General features: G+C 57.4%; 1 protein-coding gene and 1 long non-coding RNA gene across 2 annotated transcripts; one reads left to right on the top strand and one right to left on the bottom strand.

Annotated features, from left to right (window-relative positions):
* Positions 1-2124: 2124 nt before the first annotated feature.
* On the bottom strand, positions 2125-6045 carry MYADM (myeloid associated differentiation marker). The gene is made up of 2 exons (XM_080828465.1): positions 5906-6045; positions 2125-4465 (listed from the first exon to the last, which is right to left on the bottom strand). The coding sequence occupies exon 2, from the start codon at positions 4461-4463 to the stop codon at positions 3495-3497; it is 969 nt and encodes a 322-aa protein (XP_080684591.1). The 5' UTR covers positions 4464-4465; positions 5906-6045; the 3' UTR covers positions 2125-3494.
* A 337-nt stretch (positions 6046-6382) lies between these two features.
* Positions 6383-15969, top strand: LOC308358299. The gene is made up of 3 exons (XR_013968314.1): positions 6383-6574; positions 6718-7013; positions 15787-15969. It is a non-coding gene; the product is annotated as an uncharacterized lncRNA (long non-coding RNA).
* The last annotated feature ends 707 nt before the right edge of the window (positions 15970-16676 follow it).

The following is a 16676-nucleotide window of genomic DNA, read 5'->3' as shown; positions in this document are numbered from 1 at the left end:
CTCTGTGTCTCCCTCTATGCCCGTGGCCATCCTGTGACGCTCTTGGGGTCCTGGCGTCGCTCTGTCTGTGGCGTCTGTCTCACTGGGAATCAGTGTCCCTGGCCTCTCGGCGGCGGAGGTCTCATACATCCCGCCTCCCTCCCTCCCTCTCCGGCCTCTCTTTGTTTGCCTCCGGGCTCTCTCTCGGTCGCTCTCCGTCGGGCTGGGACTGTGGGCCTCCGTGTCCCCTCCCTCTGTGCCTTCCTCTCTGAGAGCCAGTCTCTGTGCCCCCCACCCCTCCGCCCTCCTCCTCCCCGGCTGTGTCCGCGAACCTCCCCGTGCTGGTCGCTCTCTCTGACCCACTCCCTGGCTCCGCCAGCCGCTCCCTCCGTCGCCGGGGGTCTCCGAAGGTCCGAGCTCGTCGGCCCCCATCTTGATCCGTCTCCCACCCTCTCTGGCTAGGAACCTCTCCCCGTGCCTGGGGGTCTCCCCGGCCCTCCCTGACCCTGTAAAACCCTGCGCATCGCCGGCCCTCCGCACGCCGGCCCTGTGGGGCTCCTGCGCCGGCACGGTCGCTCCGCCCGCGCCCCTGCCCCTCCCCGCCCGCGCCCCTGCCCCTCCCCGCCCGCGCCCCTGCCCCTGCCCCTCTCCGCCCGGCCCTCCCCCGACGCGCGAACGCTACGGGTTCCCCGCGCCCGGGCCCCCTCTGTTGCCAAGGGCAACCACGGCCCGCCCCGGGCCGCGGCGTGCGGTGCATCCTGGGACTTGGAGTCTGAGCCTGCCGACCACCTGCTGCGGCGACGCGGCCGGGAACTTCCTCTCCCGGCGAGCCCCGCGAGGGGGGGCGGGGCGCCGCGGCGGCGCCTGGGGACCCGGCCCGCCGCTCCTTCTCTGGGAATTCTGGAGGTCCCGGGCCGGCTTCCCGAAGCCGAGGGGGAGGTGAGGGAATCAGGCTCTTCTCCACACCCCTCGGAAGTGGGTGCTCTTGCCTGCCAGCCACCTCCAGGCGTCCGGCCCGCCCCAGGGCAAGGATGTGGCGCGGGGCGGCCCTGGCAACGGACCTGAGGATCCCACCGTGCCCTGCTTGGCTGCTCCTCCCGCATCACCAACACATCACCCCCGGGTCCTAGAGCTGTTCTCTCTGGTCCCTTCCAGAAGGGGTTCAGGCATGGGGTGGGGAGGCGGGGCGAGGCGCCCTTGCAGGAGGCAGGCATTGGTGTGGGTCAGGATTCCGGGGTGGACGCTGCAGAGCTCCAAAGAAGGCCTCTCCTCGAAAGGGAGTGCGTCTGTTCCCGGTGGCCCTTCCTTCTCTTCGGGGGACCCTCCCTGGACGTAGCGCTTGCCGACTGCTCTTGCGGGTCTAAGTGCAGAAGATGGGTTGCTTGATCCTGGGATTTTTGCGGATTTATGTTTATGTATTTGTGATTCTCCTCAGGCAACAGGGCCTTCTGTAGGACAGACTCATTGTAAGAGTAATTCGTTTGCTCTTTATCGAGGTCTTCTGTGGACCGGTGTGTCGGGGAGCTTAGAACTGAGGGTGAGGTGGAGACGGTGGGAGCTCAGGCAAGGCCGGGTCCTCAAGGCCGAGGAGCTCGGGTATCACCTGTAGGCAGATACAGGATTGGAGCAAGGTGGGGGGGGGCAGGGTCAGAGGTTAGAAGCATCCCCCTGGGCCAGAGCGGGCAGGAGGTGGGCTAGTCAAGAAGGAGCCTGGGGTACTAGCTCAGGACAAAATGATACCTGAGCTGGGTCAGGAGCTAGCAGAGGGGACAGTTGAGGAAGGCTAGACAGTGTCCGGTGAGCGACAGATAGAGTGGATGGGAAGAACCAGAGCCTGGGTTCGCAGGCAGGGGAGCCTATCACTGAGGTGCGGAACCTGAGGAGTTGATTTTGGGGAAAAAAAATGTTGCACTCAGATGGGGACACTGTTTCTGGAGTTGCTCATGGGATTCCAAGGAGGGGCCAATCTCATTCATTTCAATCCTAACCAGTTCTCCTGGCTTTGGGAGATCCAAAGGCCAAAGCTGTCTTGGTCTGGTCCCAGGCCCCCTCTCCCTCCAGACCCAAGAATCCGGACCTTGCCCTCTCTCCTGGAGCCCTCCCCAGCAATAAAGCAAGCACAGTTTTTCTTTTATCTTTATATTGATGTAAAAAAAAACAAAAAAACAAAACACGGATGTGGGAGTGAGGGAATGGACAAGTCTTCCCTCTGTAGTTGATGGCAGGGACTGATGGGAACCAGAAGCTCCAGGGAATTAAAAAAAAATAAAAAATATATATTTATACATTTATATATATGACGTTGCGCATGTGAGTCCCAGAGAAGCAGGAAGCAGCTACAGGAAGCAACTAGCATGCAGAAACACACACACACACGTGTGTGTGTGTGCGCACGCGCGCGTGCACACCACACTTGAACAAGCAATTCCTCTATGGCGGTGGCACCCCCCACCTACCCAACCCACCCACCCCCAGGAAAAACACATTGAAAAGAAACTTCCCTTTTAGAAGAGGGCCACCCAGGACGTTTTGCCCTTGTGACCAGAAAAGGAAAACCAACCAACCAACCAACCCAGGTTCACACTGCCTGCCTTTAAGGTGGGCAGGTGGCCAACCTTTTCTCCCAGCAAAGGCAGTATATGCTGTTTTTAACACTGAGATGGGAGGGCCATATCCCTGCCCCCCTCCCACTAACACTTAGACAGTCGTCCTTAAGACCATATGGCTCTTTGCTGGCCACCACTTTTTCGATAACCCAGAGAGCAGTTGGGATGGAAGGCTCCCACCCTTTACTTCCTGTAAGATGGCCTCCAGGCAGTGGGATGTTAGTAAGCCTGGCCAAAGTTCTGGAGCCAATCTCAGGCGAGGCTGGGGGCCAGGCAGGGCCCACGGATCTGGGGCCTGTGCTTGAAGCCTCATGCCCACTGGAGATCATTGGCCTCCAGAGATGAAAGGGGACATGCACTGTACGCACCCCCTCCACTGGGAGAAAGGGAGCCCCATTCTCTAGCTGCCCACCCCACCCCCCACAAACACACACGTACACACCAACTAAGGCACAGCCAGGGCGGGCAGGCATGCTTTGGCAAAGAGGCCCCTGGGGGAACCAGGGAGGGAACAGCCGCAGGAGAGGGGAGTGGGACACGGAGCTCAGCACCTTCGGAAGTGGGGGGCAGTGGGGTGGAGGCAGAGAGAGAGAAGTCTCAGAGCTCCCAAGGAAACTGGAAGAAAGAAACTGGGAAAGAGGCAGCCGGGACAGAACTGGGAGGAAAGAAGAGGTGAAAACAGAAAGAGGCAAACAAGCAAAACAGGATGTGGCAACCCAACAAAACAGGAAGGAAAGGCGAGAGCAAGAGGAGAGAGGCAGGAAGCTAAAGGAACGGAGAAGAGCAGGACGGATGGGGAAGGAAATGGGAGAGGCAGGAGAGAGGCAGCCAGGAAGAAGAGAGGAGGACTTGGGAAAAGAAACCTCGGCCGACAAGAGGGACTTGAGAGTGCCGGTCATGGTCAGAGCCTCAGACCCTGACGAACACCAGGCGGGCCGAATACACCAGATCGGCCAGGTAAGCCAGCAGGTTGATGGCCGTGAGGATGGCCACGGCCAGTCGGCGGTCCCAGTCGCACACGTAGTAGGCGTGCCGGTTGCTGCAGCCCACGTCCGAATAGCGGCGGGGGTGGCCTCCGTGCCTCTCGCTGAACTGGTAGAGCGGCCAGAGCACGATAGCCGTGGCATACAGAAGGACGGAAAGCAGCGCCAGTCCCGACAGGAAACTGGGGAAGGAGATGGGCAGAATGTTGGTGCAGTCGCCCAGGTTCAGCAGGATGGCGACGGCCGCCAGGATGAAGCAGATGGAGTACACAGCCACGCACCACTCCAGGGCTGGCTTGTCCTGGTACAGGGAGGGGCCGCCGATGAAGGCGAAGATGACGCAGGCCACAAAGGTCTCCAGCACCTTGAGCAGGCCTGGCACGGTGGCCATGTAGCCGGTGATCTCGCCGGGGCGGGCCCGGGTCCAGGCCACTTCGGTGGCGTAAGCCACGCAAGCGATGCAGGAGAAGGTGGTGGCAGCGATGGCGTGGTCCCGGGAGCGGCCGTGGGACAGGAACTGGACGTAGGTGGTGGGGTAGATGATGGAGGCCGACAGGCAGAAGAGGGCGGCGTAGCAGGCGTAGGTGATGGGGAAGTTTCTCCAGGACAGGGGGAAGCGGGCCTGGAGCCCGCATAACTCGACTATGAGGATGATGAGGGTCACAGAGAAGCAGAAGCACCAAGTGAACATGGACCAGTTACCCATGGCCCCTGTCCAGGCACCCACGCTGGCCACCAGGGAGAAGGCCACACAGGTGGACAGCAGCTGGAGCAGGCGGAGGAGGCCCAGGGGCTGAGTCAGTGCCCGAGGGGACCCCACAATGGTTGGGGAGCCCAGGCCTGAGGATGATGACGTGGTGGTCGTGATGGTCGTGCGGGTCACCGTCACCGGCATGGCTGGGACGAAGGGAGAGGAAGTGTCCTAAGAAGGTTCCAAATGTGGGAATCCAGGCCCTTGGCCTTTCCTCCCCCCAGGGGGACAAAGTAACCTGGAGGCTAGCTGGGGGACACCCAGGGTGCAGGCTTTTCAAAGTGGGACAGTTGTGGGCCTATGGGGATCAGCTGGTCACCCAGGTCCCAGACCCCTCCCCACTCTGGACTTGGATTCCCCACCTCCCACCTCCCCTGTCGGAACCCAGGAGTCTAGGCTGCCTCTCTCCTCTCTCTGCAACCCTACGATTGTAAAACCATCTATCCGCCCCCCCCCCCCCCCCCGAGCTGCCCTCAGTCCCCCAGGGATCAGCCACCCAGCCACTCAGGACTCTGTTCTAAAACATCCCAACCATGCGTCAGAATAAGAGGCCCTGCTTTGTGCGCTCTACCCCCTCCCTCTGGGTACCCAGGACTCAGCACCCCTGCTCCCACGCCCACCTGCCTTCCTTCACCCAACAGGCATTTCCAGCCTCCAGACATCCAAGAGTCCAACCTCCACGTGGGAACCCTCTCAGGGACCCACATGTGATCAGAGCTCCTGAACTCCCAGCCTGTCTCTGGAACTGGGGCTCAGCTCTCGGGAACATGCCCTCTCAGGTCCACCCTCTACCAGAGAGATCAAGGGTCTATGACCTCCGTCGCAATCCCACCTGGGATGGGGGGCTGGAGTACTACCCCCAAGGACACTGAGCTTCCTTCTGCCTATGCCCCTCCCCCACATGGAGTCCAATCTCCAAGTTCCCTAACTTCCAAGAAACTCAAGCACCCCGGATTCTTGACTGTCCGGTGCCCCAGCCCCTTCCACTGAAATCTCCAGGCCTCTCACGTCTGGTTACAGAGCTTCAGACCTGAGCACTCTGGGCCCTGGACCTTGAGTTCACCAGACACCTGCGGTCTAGAAAATCAGCTTCTTGTTTCTGTCCCTCCAGAACCTACAACTTCTATCTCCTTGTCCTGGAGACCCTCAGGGAGACAGGGCCCAGCATCTAGGGGACCGGGTGTCCAAATCCTCCCTCAGGCCTCTGACATCTACCCTCTCGCCCACCACCCCTAAAAAGCTCAGAAGGCTTCTCTCAGCGGCAGGAAAATAAAACTTCCTCCTTCCAGGGGCAGGCACAGGAGGGCCTGTAGGACAGTAGAACAGGTTCTACCTTGCCCAGCTGTCCCTGCAGGAGGCCCCGAGGACATTTCCGGGACACACTGTTTTCCCAGGTAAACAGGTGTCTGGGTCTCTTTCCTTGGAAACCCCCCTCCAAGGTCCTTCTCTCGGAATCTCAGAGTCCAGGCCCCAGATGCTCCTCCCTCCGACACAGAGTCTAGGTGGGAAGCTCTCTCCTCGCTCAGACCCAGGAGTCCGGGCCCCCAGCCCCTCTCCCCTCCGACCCGGCGTCCAGGCGCACTCACCTGCGGTCTCTGCCGAGAACCCCGACGGCTAAAGATCCGGCTCTGGAGGTGGATTAAGTCCGACACCTGGAAAAGGCTGGTCAGAACACAGGAGGGAGGGGGAGAGAGAGAGTCAGCGCCCAGCTCCCTCCGGCTCCGCCCCGCCGGGACCCAGGCTACCCGCCCGCCCGCCGCTGGGGCTCGCCCCGAACGCGCAGCCAGACTCCGCAGGCCGGGCGCCCTCCCAGCCAGGGCGGGGATCTGGCCGCGAGCCGGGAGAGGTCCCGGGGGTGACCCCGGGGAGCCCCAACCCCTTCTTCCTCCCCAGTAGTCAAACTGCGGGGGCGGGAATGGAGGGAAGCCGGAGAAAGTGCACGCCCGCGGGCCGGCGGGGGGCGTGAGTGATCTTAACCCGGCCGCAGCCCAGGAAAGCCTTGGGGCGGACGGGCGGGAGGGCCCTGGGCGGTGGCTGCGGGGGCGGGCGGCCAGGCCCCGCGCGGCGTCTCCGGGCCTTATAAGGGCTTCAAGTCAGCCCAGCCATCTGGAATGTGGCGGGGACCGCGGCGGAGGGAGGCGGGGCGGTGCCCCCCGCCGGCCTCCGGGAGGGCCCGCCCCACTCGTGGATCTTGGTAGAGGAAGGTCCACCTAGGACGTGAGGCCCGAAGCCTGAATTTCTGGGTCCTTCAAAATGTGAGTTCTGGGTCCCCAGAGCCGGGGCTGGGAGCCTGGACCCAAGAGGGTCTGTGAGAGACCATTGGCTGGGAAGTCGGACCCCTGGGATTTGTCTAGCTGACCCCCCCCCTCCCGCTCCCGCCCCCGCCCCGCCCCGCCAGCCCCTTGAAGCCGGAACTGCGGTGTTGGAATCCAGGCCAGAGATTGGCAGCCACACCTCCCACCACCCCTCGGAAGTCAGGTCTGTGGGTAGGGGCTGGGCTTCCCGGGCCACCTGGGAGGTGCTACCCGGGGCTCGGCCGCCTCCTGCTCCCCCGACACGCCCTCCGAAGACCCGTTAGGAGGAAGTCAGGACCGGCCTACACTCTGGCGTTCTAGAAAGCGGGTACTGCCGGGTCCCAAGCAGGCAAGGAGGAAGAGCGCGGGCCACAACTCCAGAAGTGCCCCAAGGAAGGAGGTGGGTAGCGCAGGGACCGCGCGGAGGGGAGGGGTCCGTCGCCTTCCGCCCGGCGGCCGCCGCCTGAGGTCAGAACTCAGGAATGCACCGCCGGAGACGGCCGGAGAGAGAGGAAACACCCCTTCGGCTTCTCCGGGCTGCTTCGGGACTCCCCGGCCACGCCCATCCCCTCTCGCCACCTCCACGCCAAACACCACACCCCGTCGCTCAAACTGAGAATCGCGTCCCTAAACCCTAGCCTGCTCCACTCTCAGCAACCCAAGGACGCTGACCTCAGCCTTGGCTTCTCTCTGGCTTAGGACACCAGCTTCCCAGTCCTCGCTTTTTGGCGTTTGGGGCCCAAAGTTCGAATTCTGTCCCCAGAATGGAGGGGTGGGGAGCGTGGAAGGCCATCCTCTTTCCCAAACCCAAACTTCCAATTCCAACCTCCTCCCCTCCTGAAGACCTTCTTGTACTAGATATCAGCCCCCTTCAGCCAGGGCACATAGGGGTCCCCATCCCTCTCAGACCCAGGAGTCCAGACACCCAGGTCCCTCCTCCATCAGACCAAGGAGTCCAGACACCCAAGTCCCTCTTCCATCAGACCCGGGAGTCTAGGCCCCAGCCCCTCCTCCCTCAGACCCTGGAGTCAGGCCCCCAGCCCCTCCTCCCTCAGACCCAGGAGTCAGGGCCTCCCGTTCCCCTCCTCTTTCCTACGGATGACCTGTATGAGTGCAGGTCTCAAGCCCTGTCGTCTCCAGAACCCGAGTCCTGATCCATGCCCCAGTCTGCCTAGAGACTCAGACACTCGGGACCCCAGCCCCTTCCTCCCTGAACACCCAGGAATCCTGACCGCAGCTTCCGCGCCGGGGGGGTCCCCGCAGCCTCACCTCTCAGGCAGCGGCAGCAGCTGCAGACTGTAAGGGTTTGCTTACTGGGTGGGGTTGGCGGGCTGGGGCGGGGGCGGGGCCGGGGGCGGGGGCGGGGCCGGGGACCTGGCGGGAGCGCGGGTTTCGGGCTGAGAAAGGGGCTCCCGGAACCGGGGGGATATCCCAGCCCCACCCCTCGAGGCGGGGCCAAGAAAAGACCACGCCCCTCGCCGCGTGAAATGGACCGAGACGCCCCAGCCAAGCCCGTGGTGGGGGTGGAGGGCTGAGGTCACTGTTGCCGTGGTGACAAAACAGGAAGACACAACAGCTGGCGGTGTGGGGGCTCCTGGGGGCTGCCCTCCCCGACTCGGCCTTAGCGCGGTCTCCAGGCGCGGCCCGGGAAGGCCGTTGCCATGGCAACCCGCCTGTTTAGCGTCTGTTTAGGACGGAGCCCCCAGCCCAGGTCCCCACGCCAGTCTCACCTCCCTCCGCTCTCCCTCTCCCTTCCGGCCCCCTCCCACCCCGTCTGCTCCAGCCCCGCTCCTCCAGGACGGATGGAATCTTGGACATCTGGGTGGCGGCGGGCTGGGAGACCAGGCCTCTCAGTTTAATGGGATCTGTGGAGTACGGTCTCTGTCTCCTGGGTCCCTGAAAGGCGAATGCGTTGAGGCTGCCGATCCCTAGGGTTTGAGGGGCTTCTGGGCTGAGGTCCCCGACTCCTGGGTCCCCAAATCCTCATTTATACTGGGGCTCGCGGTGTTAGGGATCGGTGGGCGGGACTCCTGGGTCCCAGATGTCACGGTCGATGGGGGCAGGGGAAGGGCTGCTGATAGCAAGACGCCTGCATCTAGGGCGGTGGGAGTGGGACGCACGGCCTCCCAGGTTCCAAAGGACGCCTAGGCTGGGGGCCCAGCTTCTTGGAGCAAAAAGCAACGGCAGCTCCGACTCCCGGGTCTTCATCTGCTCCGCGGGGGTTGCGAGCCCAGTCCCCCGGGTCTGGAACCGAGGGGTATTTTTGGCCTGCATTCCTGGCTCCCGGATTGAGGGAGGGGCTCGGGAGCTCCTGGAGGACCGGGCTGGGGGGCAGGGGGCGTCAGGTTCCCGGTTTCGGCAAAAAGGGAGGGGCCGAGTCGCGGGTCTGCCCGAGGCCCAGAACAGGGAGGGGCTGCGGGGTCCTTTCTTAGTGCGGCTCTGGGGCCCTGAAACGGAGTGACGGAATCGGGAAGCGAGCTGAAGCCGAAGGTCGGGATGCCTGCCCGGGGTAGGGGCGGGGACCGGGACGCCTGGGTCCCTCCCCGCTCGCCCTGCTCACTCACCGCGCTCTGCAGTCGTCCCCGGCGCGGCCTGGCTCGCGGCTGCCTCTGGGCGGGGCCTGGCGGCGGCGGCGCGGCGGCTCCACCTCGCCGAGCTAACGGGGCGCTGCTGCCGCTGGGTGCCTTCCAGAAGGGCAGGGAGGCAGCCACGCGAGTCGCGGCGGGGCGCGGTGGTCGGACGGGGTCCGGGAGCCTGTCGGGCAGACTGCGTGCCCTGCGGAGGTGGGAGGGGCGGCGGGGGCGTCAGGAAGCGGTGAGCGCGGCGGTATGGGGGGGGGGTGAGGAGCGTGCCTGCCCACTTCTGTGCCCCCGCAAAGGGGATAGGCACAGACCCTCCTTGTCATTCTGTGCTCTGCTCAGGGGAAGGGGTCTCCGTGCCCCAGGCATCTGGCCCTGCCGGAGGAGTCAGGACCCGGTGCGAGCTGCCACTCAGCACACCTCCGGGTTCCACTCACCCACCTCCTTGCCCGCCCCCCGGTGCAGAGGCGTCTCTCCCTCCTCCCTGCCCCTATCAGTCACCCTTTGCCTGACCCCATAGCCGCACTCCTCAGATACCGCAAATAGTCCAGGGGCGGCCTCCAGTCCCACAATTTTACTATGTTGTGCTCTGTGGGGGAAGTGTTTTCCTTTAGGCACGAAAACCCCAAAACAGCAGAGTTCGGGGTGGCAGGAAGAGGAAACAAACATTGAAAGAATGAGTCACCGGGTGTGATCTTAAGAAGTGATACCTTAGGGCTCCTGGATGGTATAATTTGGCACCATGCATGTGCCCCTGGTTCCGAGTGTTTGTCCATCCTGTAGCCCCCCCCCCACACACACACCAAGGACGTTGTCTCCCATCTGGCATTGTGATGCTTTCCCAAACGGGCTGTACCTCTGTTTTGTGAAGCTCACTTTGGGGTGATGGGGTACATGGGCTGCCCACCGACTTCCTAATAAACGGGGTTCCTTGATCAGAAGCAATACGGTGTGGGTCAACGTGGCGGTGAATAGGGCCATTCAGTGGGTGCACAGATGCTGCTGTTGGCAGGAGTGAGTAAGGCAAAGAAAGCAAATAACAACCCAGATTTAATTATTCCAGGGAGGAAAACGTCATTGCTCAATTCATGATGGAAAGAGCCCTACATAATTCTCAGGTGACCAGGTATTTAGCTGGTCTCCCTAGGGAACCTACCACGTAGGGGACTCAGCACTGGTCAAGAAAGCACTTTACAGGGGCGCCTGGGTGGCTCAGTGGGTTAAGCCTCTGCCTTCGGCTCAGGTCATGATCCCAGGGTCCTGGAATTGCGCCCCGCATCGAGCTCTCTGCTCAGCAGGGACTCTGCTTCCCCTCTCTCTCTGCCTACTTGTGATCTCTCTCTGTCAAATAAATAAATAAAATCTTAAAAAAAAAAAAAAAGGAAAGAAAGCACTTTACTTAGTATTCCTGATTTATTACAAAGGATACAACTCGAGAGAACAGCCAAGGAGACTCGTAGGGCAACATATGGGAGGAGAGATGCTGAGCCTCCATATAGACATACCACCTCCCAGCTCCCTGATGCCTTTACCACCCTGGAAGGTCTCTGAGCCCCACTGTTTAGGAATTTTATGGAAGTTCCGTTACCTGGGATGGTCAGTTAAATCATCGGCTTTCCACAATCAAGTTCCATCTCCCCCAGGGAGGCCGGGGGTGGGGCTGAAAATTCCAACCTCCCAATCACAGGCTTGGTTTCTCAGGCAGTCAGCCCCATCCTGAGCTGCCTAAGGGCTCACCTAGACTCATCTCATTAGCATAAACTCAGGTATGATTGAAAGGGGCTTATATTGCACAGAGGATTCTCCTCTCCCCCTACCACTCAGGATTTGCAAGGGTCTTAGGGAGCCCGGTTGTATCAGTATCACACGGATCTTTCCCTACATACTCCAGGTCCAGTCTGAAACTTGCAGTCATTCGTCAACAAATACAGGTGCCTCCTGTGTGAGCACAAAGCAGCCTGAGGAACGCCTCCTCCCGTGGAGATTTTATCTCATTTGTTAGTAGTGAAGTTAGCTTCATCCAGATGGGATGTTCCCACTGTCCTCAGACTGCCTGATTCTCAGGAACCTCCTTGAGGCGACAGGCTCCCCGATTTTCAGGGTGTTTATCTCCCACGCTCTGGCATGTGTGTGTCTTAGCGAGACATTGCAGTGTACCTGTCTGCTCCTTCCTGCTCTACAGGTCTTATCAGCATTGCGTCATATATGCGGTTATCTCAAAGAATAGTCAGAGAATTAGTGTGACCCCTGGGGAAGGTGTGACCTGTGGTCGTTTCCTGGGGCTATACCACAATCCTGGTGACTCAGGAGGCAGAAACTTATTCTCTTGTGGTCCTGGAGGCCAGAAGTCTGAAATCGAATTATCAACAGGGCCTCACTCTGGAGGCTTTTCTTCTCTTCAGTCTGTCTCAAATATCCCCCCAACCCCCCACCTCCGGTTTTAGGATATTAGGTCGTTTACCACTGGGTTTTCTTTCCTTTCCTTTTTTTTTTTTTTTTTCTCTGCAAGATCCCTAAGTTCATCACATCAGCAAAGACCCTTTTCCCAAGTAAGACACCATTTATAGGTTCCAGAAATTTGGATGTAGACGTATCTCTGGGGCTAAACCTACACCATCCCTAGTGAAAGCAAATGGCTTCGGGTTCCTTTTTCTACTGTGAGAGAGAGGAATGGATTCGCCATTCTGGATGCCAGGGGCTGGGTTGATTTCATCCAGCAGGGAGCTCGCACCTGGAATGGTCGCTACGGTTGGGGTTACCCTGCTGGTGTCCAGTGTTTCCAGTAGTGAACCTCATGGAAGTGGGGAAGAATTAGGGTCCTGTGTGTCCAGATCTCAGTTTTCCCCAGGGAGGTTGGGTTTCTTGAGATGATGGAAACCCATGACCTGGGCACCATCTAGGAGGGAGACTCCTAGACACTGGCTCTCTCGGTCACCACCACCCTGCTCCAGCTCCTCCCTTCTCAAGTTCTCAGAAACCCTTGCTCTAAGTCCTCTAGAAGTGTTCCACAATCAGCAAATCAAATTCCCCTATCAAAGCAACTTCAACAGCAACTTCAGCAACTTCTCCTCCTCCTCCTCCCACCACCTCCTCCTCCTCTTCCTCCTCCTCCTTCTCCTTCATCCTCTTCTTCTTTCCCTCCTCCTTTTTTTCCCCTGCACCCAACATGGGGCTTGAACTCATAACTTTGAGATTGAGAGTCACATATTCTACCACTGAGGCCGCCAGGCACCCCAAAGCAACAACTTTAAGTGTTCTTTTGCCTTCAGTGAAACAAACACACCCCTGGGGCACCTGGGTGGCTCAGTTGGTTAAGCGTCTGCCTTTGGCTCCGGTCATGATCTTGGGATCCCAGGATGGAGCCCCACATGGAGCTCCCTGCTCAGCCGGGGACTGCTTCTCCCTCTCCCTCTGCCCTTCCTCCTGCCCACCCCACTGCTGGTGCGCTCTCTCTCTCTCTCCCAATAAGTAAAATAAATAAAATCTTAAAAGACAGAAAGAAATACCCCCTAGCGTGTTCTTTGGACATACCACCTTTTTGTCACCTCCTGGTCGCTTGCCCTCCTTTTCCACATGGTTTCCTGACATTCTCTAAAGAGCTTCCCAACTGAGGTGCCAAGAGCAGGTCACAGGTGGGCTGGGGGACATTGATTTCCTCAGCCTTCAGAGTGCCTGTTTGCCTCTGTCTGTGGCAGGCTTATCTGTTTACCTCAATGAGCTGTAAAAATATCATCGTGTTTCCGTTTGCCCCCTGATGGGAGGGTGTTGATGGTGCTCCCCACTCTGTTTGCTCAGCTTTGCACACCCCTTGGACCTCAACCACTCCTCCTCCCACTTGCTTTCTCAGCGGCGCCCACCGTGATCTTTTCTTAGCTTGATAGGAACCCGCATCTTGCCCCCCATCTCTTTCCTTTGGATGTGATTCCAGGGCCCATCATTTCAATAACACTTTTGCCATGTCAGGCATCTAACACTCCTTTGCGCTTCTGTCTTTGCTTCGTTTTATTTGTTAAGATTGATTGATTGATTGATTGATTGATTTTAGAGGGTGGGGAGGGGCAGAGGGAGAGAGAGAGAATCTTGAGCAGACTCCCCACTGAGTTCAGAGCCCCATGTGGGGCTCGATCTCACCACCCTGAGATCATGACCTGAGCTAAAACCAAGAGTTGGACACTTAACTGACTGAGCCACCTAAGCGCCCCTTCCCTTCTGTCTTTGTAAGGCCCAAACGCCAGGTTTTTTGTTTCGCCAGGTTTTTTGTTTCTCCAGGTTTGTCCCTAGGCAACTGAGCCTCAGTGAAGAAAGGCACCTTACAGGGCAGAACGGTTCCACTGTGAGTAAGTGATGGCTGAACTCCATGAGCTCTCAACATGGCCCTCAGTCCCACTGCTGTCACCCAGTCAACTCGTTCTCATTTCCATGGTGACAAGTGCACTATTTTTATCCTCTTCAATCTCCGACACACTTTCCGCCTCCAGCCCCTCCCCCCCATTCTCAGCCTATGACCTGCCTCCTTTATATGAGAGATGTTAGAAGCCATCGGCTGGGAATCCCTCAGACTCCTAAAACCACAGAGCTGACTGTTTCCATCCCAGTCCTTCCTAGCTTTGTGATTTTTAAATACATCCTTCGTCTCACATCCTTGCTGTCGCTGTCGCTATTCTGCCTCTTTTTGGATAGTCAGTATCTCCCACTCAAAGAATCTTTCACTGACTTTTCAAGAAATGATAGTTCTTTTTAATTGTGGTAAAAATGCATGTAGCATAACGTTTACCATTTATTTATTTATTTAAAGATTTTTATTTATTATTTGACAGAGAGAGACACAGTGAGAGGGATTACAAGCAGGGGGAGTGGGAGAGGGAGAAGCAGGCTTCCTGCTGAGCAGGGAGCCTGATGTGGGGCTCGATCCCAGGACCCTTGGGATCATGACCTAAGCTGAAGGCAGACGCTTAATGACTGAGCCACCCAGGCGTGCCTAACGTTTACCTTTTATTTATTTATTTTTAAAATATTTTTTTAATTGATTTGACAGAGATCACAAATGGGCAGAGAGGCAGGCAGAGAGAGAGGAGGAAGCAGGCTCCCCATGGAGCAGAGAGCCCGATGTGGGGCTCGATCCCAGAACCCTGGGATCATGACCTGAGCCGAAGGCAGAGGCTTTAACCCACTGAGCCACCCAGGTGCCCCTAACATTTACGTTTTAAACCATCTTTAAGTGTATAGTTCAGTGGCCTTAGGTAAAGCCACGCTGTGACCACGTGAAGACACAGGCAAAAGATGGCGGTCTACAAGCCATGGAGAGGAACCTCTGGAAAAAACCAGCCCAGACAACACGTTGATCTGGGGTTTCTAACTTGCACAACTGTGAGAAAGTAAATGTCTGCTTGCTTCTGTAAATTCTGTAAATCTCTGTATTACGCTGTCCACGGTACTTTCTTATGGACCCCCTCAGCGAACTAATATGGTTTCCCACCACTCTGAACAATTTTTTGTTTCCAATTTTTAACTTTCTGATCTCTCAGGGAACTGATGCTCTTGGTATTTCCTTCCAACCTGAAACTGTCCTCGGGGACTTCGTAGCACATCATTCTCCTGGTTTTCCTTTTGCTTCTTTGGGCTCCTTCTGTGGCTTCTTTGCAAGCTTATGCTCCTTTGAGTCCCTCAAAACTCTTCCCAAGCTCCCGCTCTTCTCATGACCCACTCTTGCTAGGGGATCCCGTACACACCAGACTTCGGGTGTCACCAGTGGGTACACAAGCCGTGTAGAACAGAAGACACTAGTTCAGCAGAGGCAGAAGGCAAAGGCTCACACAGGGGCTGACCAGTAACAACAACAATGGGAGCCGTGTGTGCAATTTTAAGTTTTCTGGTAGCCACATTAAAATGAAATAGAAGGAAAGCATTAATTTTAAGAACATATTTTATATAATCCAGTCCATCTGAAATTTCAGCATATGATGCTAGTCACGTTTCCAGTGTTCAATAGCCTCATGTGGCCAATGGCTGCCATAGGAGACAATGCAGACCCAGGCAAGATAATGATGCATTTCTCTCTCTTCTAGAAGTCCAAGAGTTAGCAATCCAGGGTTGATATGATACCTCCACCGTCTCAAGGAACCGTTCTCCCTTGTTGCTCTGTCCTCTTCAATAAGGGCTCCTGTGTGGGACGCAGCATGTGATCCAATCATACCACTGTGTTGGCATTGCCCCCAGCAGGAAGAGGGGAAGGGGAGAGGTTGGCATGCTTCCTTCTTTTCGAGGGAGTAATCCTAAAATTGCACACATGCCATTGTCCAGAACTTCGCTGCATGACCATGCTGAGCTGTAATGGAGACTGGGGGGATCTAGTCTTCATTTGGGGAGATATATGTCTAGATAAACCTTCTATTACAAGGAAGGAAATTGGGGAAAACCGCTGGATAGGAATAGACCGCGACTCATAGGATTAGACCACAACCCAGATCTTTCCTCCGCGCTCCAAATGTATGTATTGGAGTGCTCGCTGTGCCTCCATTTGGATGACACCAAAGTCCAAACTCAAAATATCTACAGCAAACAGATGACGTTTCCTCCAAACCTTGTCGTTCCCAGGGCAGCACACACCGCCAGGAAGCAGAAGCCAGAATGCGAGGGCGTCACTGATTGTCTCAGCTCCCACATCCAGGACACCAGGGCCTGCTGTATTTGCTTCCCCTATTCCCTCTTGGACTCATCAATTTCTCTACATCTCGGTACTAGTCACACATTGCTGGATAATAAATTTCTCCAGAACTCAAAAACTTTGTTTTGTTTGGTTTTTATAGTTGTTGTTTTAACAGCGAGAGAGTAGAGAAGGGCAGAGGGAGAGGAGAGAGGGAAGCTTAAACAGACTGCACACCCAGCACGCTGCCAGACTCAGGGCTCCAGCCCAGGACCCTGAGACCGTGACCTGGAACCGAAACCAAGAGTCGGGCGCTTCACGGACGGAGCCACCCAAGCGCCCCCAAACTCAGTGTTTTAAAGGAAAGAAATTTAGACACCTGCTACAACACAGATCACAAAAGGACAAATCCAGAGCGATTCCACCTGTATGAGTCCCCTCCAGTAGTCAAATGTATGGATACAGAAAGTGGAGTCGTAGTTACCGGGGGCTAGAGGCCGGGAGGAGTGGGAGCTCGTGTGTAAGGGATACAGAGTTTCAGTCTGGGATGTTAAGAAGTTCTGGGAATGTGGAGTGGTGAAGGCTGCACGACCACGAGAATGCAGAGGCTCCCGGCTGGCTCAGCCGGAAGAGGGTGCGACTCTCGATCTCAGGGTCATGAGTTTGAGCCCCCGTTGGGTGTAGAAATTACTTAAATAAACTAAAAAAAAAAAAAAAAGACTTGCTTATGAAACCACATGCTTGAGTGAGTGTGGTGTTGGCACAAAGCGAGATGAAGAGGACAATGGAACAGACTGGAGCATTCAGAATAGAACAGAAGAAAATGGAAAAAAGGGAGCAC

This window comes from Martes martes (assembly GCF_963455335.1).
Source record: "Martes martes genome assembly, chromosome: 17".
In the NCBI taxonomy this organism is placed as follows: Eukaryota; Metazoa; Chordata; class Mammalia; order Carnivora; family Mustelidae; genus Martes; species Martes martes.
Note: the sequence above shows the minus strand (reverse complement) of the source record. Positions and strands in the feature narration are given on the sequence as shown.